The sequence below is a fragment of the Nestor notabilis genome, unplaced genomic scaffold (genome assembly GCF_000696875.1).
Source record: "Nestor notabilis isolate BGI_N333 unplaced genomic scaffold, ASM69687v1 scaffold17023, whole genome shotgun sequence".
NCBI classification, from domain to species: domain Eukaryota; kingdom Metazoa; phylum Chordata; class Aves; order Psittaciformes; family Psittacidae; genus Nestor; species Nestor notabilis.
Window position 1 is genome coordinate 791 of NW_009922712.1, and position 9,250 is coordinate 10,040.

The following is a 9,250-nucleotide window of genomic DNA, read 5'->3' on the forward strand; positions in this document are numbered from 1 at the left end:
CTTGATTTCTGCTGTGTTGTGCCCCATCCTCTCTGTGGACTTAGCACAGTATCCAGGCTACCCATCTGTAATTGCTTATACTCTGAGCACTGGTTTACAATTGCATTTGTTTGCTTATTGTCCACTGTGCAAATAATAGGCTCAGGGAGTTTTTTCCCCCTTCCAAAATGTGCATTTCATTTGGAAACCTAACTCACAGTTTTCAAAAGATCTGGTGAGATTTAAGCAACCTTGGAAGTTTTAACAACTCATTCATAAGTCACTTTGGAAATGAGATCTGCTGCTGCGTGTACAAGTGAGACTCCACTTGTCATGGTGCTGCTTTGCCTTTGAGTGTATTGGCTTTTTTTACCCACGGGGTTAAAAAAAACCCTAAGTTGGGTATCCGGCCTCTTCTGCACTAGACACTGCAGCTATGGTTAACAGAAGCCAATGTTCTGAGTAAGTGTTGATGGCATGTATAGATATGGCCCCAGATATTTATAGCAAATATTCTGAGGAGATGCTCTAGCAAATTAAGGTGTGAGGACTTACCAGCTATTGCTGTTAAAGTTACTTTCCTTCATAATTAAACATTCATTAGCTTAGAACCCTGTTATCTGAATCTCCCAGATGGACATCCAGTTATTTCTCTCTAATCTGGTGAACTGTCACATATTTTAAGCTTAACATTAGCAAGATAGGCTGAAGAAGACCTCAGACTGTCCTGCAAGCTTAGAGTTCAGGTGCTCTCCTAGGAGGGCTGAGCCCTGCCCAGCTGAGGAGATAAGCACCAACATCTCCAGTGACCAGGCAATTTGCTTTTATCCCTGGATTACAAAAAAGGGTTTCACTGTCTTCAAGTGATGGCTGTGATGGAAAGCATGGTAGTAGTCTAAGCATCCTGTTGGACTGAATCCTGTCACAAGGAGAAAAATTCTATGATGTGAGCATTAAGTTTATGCTCAGCAGAAATTCTTGAACTGCTGGGGAACCAGGTCCAGCAGGAGCAGAGGTACCTGCAAGCATTGGACCCTGCTGGGTGAGGAAGCAATGAATGGAGGTTTGTGGATGTTAGCAATGCTACAGCTGAGGATGTGTGCACCTAAAAGGAGTACTTATATCTCTTTGGGAAGGTAGCTTTTGAAGGTCTTCACCTGGGTCTTAGCCTTTTGTATAAAATATGATGTTAGCTAAGTAAGCTTTCTGAGGCAGGGACTATGTGAGCTTTTTTGTCAAACTTGTTTCCAAGTGCAAAGGTTCTTGACTATGTAAAGGTTCTGACCTATGTAAATTAATTATTTCTGTTAATTGTTATGTGTTTGATACTAGAAATATGCAGTCTTTTTTTTTTTCAGCATGTCTTTATTGTGGAGAATGAGAATAACTCTACGTTCCATAAAATGTCTGGCTCAATGGACACTTGTAGTACAACGTGCTAAGTTGTTGTTGAGGTTGTTCTCTTGGAGGGTGCAGTGTGTTTCTCCAGGCACTTGTTCAGGTAACACTGTGCCTAAAAAAAATATAAGCCTTGCTAATATATTGTGCAAAGAAAGAAGGAAAGAAAATACCAATACAGACCAAAAAAAACAAACAACCCAAGCCCATAACCCAAACTGAAGCAGGCCAAATGACTTTCAGACTGGTTGCTTTGTAAAGTGTAGGAACTGGTTTCACAGTTCTGCCTTTAGTGTTTCGATACCATTGCTATATCTTTCTTTTTCTGCAAAGCAATTCAATTGTGAACACATTTGCAGGAAAAGAAACCAAAACAAAAACAAAATCACTTTTTCAGTGGATGACCAGAATTTCACAGTATTTTCTTTAAAGGCTTTGTCTGCTTTCCAGTTTCTTTTCTAAATGTTGAGCTAGGTTCAGTAGTTCCATTATCCTGGTAATGTCTTCATTTGAATTAATGCAAAATTACTAGTGTATTACTAGATATAATGAATGAAGGCTCAGACCAGTTCTGAGTAGGAGATTTACATGCCAAATGTTGATTGAGGGAAAAAAACCTAAAGGGATTTGCACAGCAGTAGCCCACCCAGTTGTAGTTTTTGTCTGACTTACTCCAAGTACCAGACACGGGTGATGTAGAAAGCCATAGCTACTTTACTCAGTGTCTTTTAAGTTCCTGCTCGTGCCAAGTGATTTCAAAGCAAGTGTCACTCTGTTCTCTGTTTTCTTCCTTTTATGCTTTCATCTAATTTTTGCTTTTCTTGAAAGATCCACACTCACAAGTATTTTCAGAAGGGAATTACAGTGCTTTCCACTCTTGTGTGTATAGCAAGAGGGGTTGTCTGTGTTGTCCTTTTTACAATACTAGGCTAGTCAGTAGGAGTTTCTCCTAAAAAAAAGTGAGCTTAGGTTTTGTCTGAGATTAAACTGCTTGAACAGGATTCTATGGGAGTTTGGATAGTCAAATAGTCTTCATTATTTCTGTTCTCTCACTCTGAACTCAAACTGTGTAAAAAGTCCTAACATCTCTGGCCCATCACGCAGTCATTAGGGATGCCATGTGTTTACCAGGAGACCTTGTAGAACAAATGCCATAGAAACCTTTCACAACCAGCTGTCGGTTCTTACCTGGACCTTGTACAATCTTTGTAACCTGACATACCTTCACTGAATTAGTAAAATCACCATCTCAAGCGAGCCCACCACATTGCTGGCTTGAAGGTAGCAAAAACTGGGTGAGATATCAAAAGGAAACCTCACTTTCAAAAGTGCCATTAAAATGGGAACTGGGATGGTCACAAAAAGATTAAAAGCCTTCAGGAATTCTTAGGCTAATTGAATGTCCTTTTTGCATTCCATCAACAGTGACTTGTGACTTTAGGACTGTTGTAATATTGGCAAATGTTACCAGAGGAATCGAGTTTTTTCCAAAGATTGGCTGTCATTGTGACATTTCTATCAACTCTGGATCTGATTCACATTGCTTTTTAAATATTAGAGATATATTTGTGTATAGGTGTGACATTATAAGAACATCTAGTAACATGTATGTGTAAATGAGGATTTTTTAAAAATGGAAATGTTAGCTGAACCTTTAAAGGAGAGGAATTAAGAAAAGGAGAGTCAGGTATCTTGGGCAATAAGGAGTTGATGAGAAAATACAATTAATTTCAGACTTTTTGTGCCATACCAATCACTTGATGGCAATGGGGTTTTGTGAGGACTTGAGCTAAAAATAATGCAGTACATTTCGCCTATCCAGACAGTGTCTTTGGTTACCTTATTCTTCCTCTGTACACGACTAGCCCTGGAACTGGAAATGAGTGAGAAGATGGAACATTGAATGCAAAGCAAAGCTGATCCAGATGCAGTTTCTAATTTGCTTCTGTAGGTTATTGCATTAGTCTTTACACATTTAAATTCCCTTTATAATGATGAACACAAATGGGTAATAATTCACACAGGTTTGCAGATTTGTTTGGACTGTGCCTCTGCATGGTCACTAATACCAGCTCCTGACTGCCAAATACAGCAAGATCATGGTGAAATTGAAAGAGAGAATTCATTTTCTTTTGTAATTGTATACAGACAGGCACAAGCAGGATGTGGCTGAGTTTGAGATATGTGGTATGATAGCCTGTGATGAGCGACTCTTCTGCAAAGTGTCATCTGGCCCTGGGAAGATGTATGAAATTGCAGAAGTACTGACTCAGAGCGAAACCTGAGCCTGGCAAAGAGTTTATTGTCACTGTTTTTGTTGAGAAAACCAGGAGCTGCAGGGGAATGAATATGAAATATAAAGGGTTCAAGTGCTGCCTATTTCTGGAAAGAAGATTTGAAGAACAATAAACAATCTGAGCACGTTATCTACATTTTCTAGCCATCATCCAAAATTCTTCATGTCAATTGACAAGAGTGAAGTCAAGAATTTTGGACATGGGGTGATAGGCAAAGATGAAAGCGGTGTTTGAAATCAGCATTGTGGGAGAGATGAATCTCCATTCAGTTAGCCAGGAACACAAGTCACTGACTCTGTGTTTTAACACAAGGCACTATTACTGTGATTTCTGAGAAATGCCACTCAGCATTTTTCAGTCTCCACAACTGGTTCAAAATCATGAATCGCCAAGGGAATGAATTTACCTTTACACATTATTCTTTTAGCTGTTCTGACATAGTGAGGGGGTGTTGAAGAGCCAGCAACATAAACTTAAAAAAAAAATGCTTAAAATTCATATATTTATTGGCTCTGGAGATATAACTGTTTCTCTTCTGCTATTGAAATGCAAGGAAAAGTGACAAGTACCATTTCAAAACGTTGGTTGAAATCTCAGCTCTGTGATTTTCAGCTCTCAGACAGACAGACACTGTCATCCCAAGCTTGCCAAGGACTACCACGCTATTTGTGAAGCAGTTTGTTGCCACCTGGTGTGTATGGGTGTGCTATTGACATAAACACTGCAAATTTTTATGTAAGATATGATGGGCTTCCTTTTTGAAAGGAACAGTTCAATGTCTTTTGCTTTAATAGGCATGCAGAGAATATAGCTCAGACTAAGATTAGTCTGGTAAATCTCAGCAAAATAAAATAAGCACTGTCCATGCCTAAAATTAAATTAGGCAGTGTATTAGAAGAAATTTCAATATCCTTGTTAGTATGAAACAGACTCATACAAGTTTCAGTGTAGTGCTCCTGCAATCTCTCCTCATGAGAGGGATGCTCCAGACCCCTGAGCATCTTTGCGGCCTCTGCTGGAACCTCTCCAGTAGCTCCTTGTCTGTCTTGTACTGCGGAGCCCAGAACTGGACGCAGTACTCCAGATATGGCCTCACCGGGGTCGAGTACAGGATCACCTCCCTTGACCTGCTGGCCACACTCCTCCTGATGCTCTCCAGGATACTGGGGCAAGGGCACAGTGCCAGCTTACAGCCAACTGGTCATCTACCAATACTCCCAGGTCTTTCTTAGCAGAACTGCTCTCTAGTGGGTCAGCCCCCGATCTGTACTGGTATTTGGGGTACAGTACCCTACACTTGCCTTTGTTAATAATGTGGGTAACATGAGTTAAAATTTGAAAGGAAGGGATGCCAAGGAATCCTTCTTATGTGTGTTCTTACAGTCATAGAATAGTTAGGGTTGGAAAGGACCTTAAGATCATCTAGTTCCAACCCCCCTGCCATAAGCAGGGACACCACACACTAAACTATATCGCCCAAGGCTCTGTCCAGCCTGGCCTTGAACACCTCCAGGGTTGGAGCACGTCATGTGGGTGCAAACCACTATGGATGTTTCATTTGTAACAGTTGAAATAATAAGTGCCATCTGGCAGCATTTAAAAATCCTTTTTTCTTTTTTTTTTCTTCCTTACCTCCCCCCCCCCCCTTGCCTTCTCCTGTCTGAAATTTAATCTTTCTTCACTTTTCAGTTTTGGTCCTTACATGAATTAGCTTTTCCCTAGCAAGTAAGACAGTAACAGTGGGCATATATCAAATGCCTGGGAAAGGCTAAGAAAATGCTTCTGAAAAGAACAAGCAGAGCATAGTGTCTAGGTCAGGCACCAAGTGACAAAGCTCACACAGGCAGGTGAGTGTCTACAGGCACTGTAGGCACTGCAGCATGTTGATGCGGTACCTCATCCTTTTCATATCAGAAGCTCATTAGTTTCTAAGATTGTTGACTGTGTTGAGAAAAACCACAAGAGAATGAAGTTTCTACTCGTAACTACATGAAGCTTAGCAGGATAGCCAGAGCAGGCTCTGGCTACTGCTCCCATGGTTGCCATAGCCAATTCAGCTTTGTTATGAGGAGTGCTTGGCTACTGAGCTTTCCTCTGAGCTGTTTTTATTCTTGGAAAGTGAGAGTTAATTCCTGTTCTCCTGAATTGCGTAGCACCACATGGTGTCTTACTGATCATATTTGAAGCGATTACTCGTTTCTGCCTATGCTGGCATTGCCTGTTAGTGCACGTGCCACCAGAACTGCCATTTGATAGTTTGCGTACAAAAATGCTTCCCTGGTTTTGGAGTGGTTTGCAAGTTCTTAGTTGTTCTTTTATGCATTTTTCTGTTGCATTGCAGTCCAATAATAGGTCTTCCTTTTTTCACCTACCAGAAGCTGGAAAGTTCTGTTGTACCCATGCCCTATTAGAAAAAGCCAAGTATGGTTGTGTAGTGCTGGTTGTGCAGTGCTGGTTGTGCTTCCTGCATGTGCAGTGGATCATTGACTGTATGCTGCTCTTTAGGTTGACTCCTATGATGTGACTGTGGAAGAAGACCTTGGAGAAATTCAGCTAATAAAAATTGAGAAACGAAAATACTGGTACCAGGATGACTGGTACCTTAGGTACATCACTGTAAAAATGCCAATGGGTGACTATTTGGAGTTCCCATGTTACCGCTGGATTACAGATGAAAAAGAGATTGTCCTTCGAGATGGAAGAGGTGAGAGCCATAAGAAACCTTATTTCCTGCAGAACATCCAGAATTCTTCCACCTCTCCTTTCTCTTTTCCCATGTACCTCCTAATCTATTCTTTCACGTGGATACCCACTGCCAGTCCCCTTCTGCATCCTACGGAATGGGCTTTCCCTCCTGACTACGGGTGCTTCCTGAGCAGTTTGTCAGTCTGAGCACTGGCAGTTGAGTTGGATATTTCGGGAAGTACATGCAAAGAGTGCTCGTGGTAGGAAATAAAGTTTACCTTCCCATTAAGCCTTTGACTACTCCTGGCTGAGGAATTTTGCATTTGAAGTCTTTTGTACTCTAATCAAAACTATGTGTTGGATAAACAGTTTATTCTTGGTCTCCAAACAGGCTTTCAATTTTTCATAATTTGACTTATAACAACTGTAACACTGCCATGGAAAGCAGCTTCGCGTAGCTTTCAGAGTATGGTAAGGTAAAGAACAAAAGCAGGTGAAACTCTATTGGTAATTTGAACACAGCGAGCTGGAAACTGTTAGCCATCAGTTGTATTACCTCTGATATTTCCAATCCCAAACCCCAAATAATTATTTCCATGAAAAACCTGCTGGCTTTGTCTTCCTTCCCATTTGTGTATGTAAAGTGAGTCACATACCTTGCACTTTCTCTGATCACTAAAGAAGACTGTGTTGTTTAATGGTACAGTGAATACATGGTCAGAAGAGCCAGCTGCCTGGAAATGAAGTCTCACTGGGTTTTCTTTCTGTTCTCACGATGAGAAGATATGATCATTACCCCAAGGTGACAGAGAAGAGCACAGATCATGACTAGAGGATAGGCATTTCCTGGAGATGTCTTATAGCAGAGAAGATTAGCTGGAACAATTTTATGATTCCTCTTATTGAAGAAAATTATTTTAGATACTGAAATGTGAAATTAATTCCCATGATCCTGTTCAGACCATTTAACACTAGATATGCACAGCAAGGGTCTACACTAGGAATCCAGTTTTTTTATACAGTTGAGACAGGTGTTCCTAGCTTGAGCTAATTGCCTCTTGGAGGCACCAAGTTAGGAGCTTATCTCCTGCCACACATTCTCTGGCTACCTGTGTTTCTACTCGAGGTACTAGATTGTGTAAACATTTTGCACAGAAACGTTGTAAAGGTATAGATCAGAAGGTGGAAGGTTTGGAAACTTTGCTCTCCTCCTGAAGACCTGGGCAGTGACAGGCAGAGGAATCTCATAACCCTGTCTCTTTCCTTTCTACTGTTTCACAGCAAAGCTCCCCCGTGACGACAAGACTCAGATTCTCAAGCAGCACAGACGCAAAGAGCTTGAAACTCGTCAAAAGATGTACCGGTGAGTTTCTCACAGCTCCTCAGCAGGCCCAGGGCCTGTTCTCATCAGGTGAGAGTATGTCCAGATTATCACACTGCTCTAATTACTGGTCTGCTGGATGAGAGAAAGTGTAAGTTACTATTTGGGCCCTATATGGTTTTCCTTAGATGGAATTCACTGTAAGTGATGATCATCCTGGTGCAAGTGGCATTATGAGGGACATGAATTCTAGATAAGCTTATCTGGAAGGCTTAAGTGGGAATTCAGTGGTACAGTCTCTATTGGGCACTCTGGCACACAGTTGTGCTTTCGAGGGAGATTTGAAGGCAGATTTCATTTCCCTTTTACAAGCAGTACTCCAGTTTTGGAACATGTTCTGAACATGTTGGCTTTTGCTGGAGGTTTTTGGCTGCTGCAGCAAGCTAGTTTTAGTTGTTTCCTGCACTTGGGTGCAGTGGAAGGTCTGTCTCTGAGTGACTGGAATGTGCTATCAGAACACAGTTGTGATATCCACCTTTATACTGTCATAGACATTTTTTCCCAATAAAGGTCACAATGGGAAAATGCTCTTTTTTCAGTGGGTAACTCCAGAAGGCATTAGACATTTCCTTTTCCTACAGACATCCTCCCTGTTAAAATAACAAAAGTTTTTTCGACTTGCATCTCCTTATCATGCGACTAAGGATCAGAAGGACAGAGGGTCCATTCATAACTGATGGATTGAGGCTTGGTGTATGCAGTGTTGATATCATTTGACTGAGAAAGGATCTCGCTTACAGATTATGTGAAATAGCGCAGAGGAAAATATAGTTAAGAGTGATAGCACAACATTTTGTTCATGTATGCAAGAAGGAAGGCAAAACCATTTGTAATTCCAGGGAAATAACTATTTACAATTCAGATGCATAACTTATGACACACAGTGCAGTCTGTGTGTGGCAGGCAATTTGAAATACTTTTGAAACAGTATTCTTCAGAAATCGCCTTCTTTTGTTTTGAAGTAAAAATAGGGCACAATGCAAAAACATACATGGCAGACAATATGTGGCATGACCATTAGGAGGTAAGGCTCTTCTGAGGAGCTGAATCAAGACTATCTTCATCTCTTTGAGACTTGCCTTTTGGAGAACTAAAATGCATGTCTGAGTACTTCTAGCTGCTGTTCCACAGTTCTGCAAAAATGCAGCCCCAAGAACAAGTGTGCATTGGGCAGCTGTCCGTCTCTGTCCCCTCCCCGTACATTTGAAGCTAATAACATTTTCCACTAAACATGACAAGTGTTTGGAAATATCACAGATTTTAAGTTATTTCAGGTTTTGTAAAGGTAGGTGGCCAAATAGAATCCTTCCATTGTGCTTCAGGATTCTGTAGAGTACTGTTATGTACTGATTGGTATAAGTCGCTGTTTTTGGCTCAAATGTGTCTGCCACATGTTTTCTTTGTAGAGGTGTGTCACAGAAGCAGTGGAGGTAAAGGAATGACACAGCTTTCATGCTGGTAAGGTTATTTGGTTAGTCCAACCTCTCTTGTTTTCTCAGCTGGAAAGAGT

General features: G+C 41.0%; 1 protein-coding gene across 1 annotated transcript in view; it reads left to right on the top strand.

Annotated features, from left to right (window-relative positions):
* Nucleotides 1-6,179: 6,179 nt before the first annotated feature.
* The window catches only part of ALOX5 (arachidonate 5-lipoxygenase), a gene marked incomplete at its 5' end in the record, with an annotated part of 19,271 nt that continues 16,200 nt past the window's right edge, over nucleotides 6,180-9,250 (top strand). Inside the window, 3 exons of the mRNA XM_010011770.1 lie at nucleotides 6,180-6,378; nucleotides 7,641-7,722; nucleotides 9,147-9,148. Of these exons, the coding sequence (XP_010010072.1) occupies nucleotides 6,180-6,378; nucleotides 7,641-7,722; nucleotides 9,147-9,148 (283 nt within the window). The remainder of the gene's footprint in view (nucleotides 6,379-7,640; nucleotides 7,723-9,146; nucleotides 9,149-9,250) is intronic.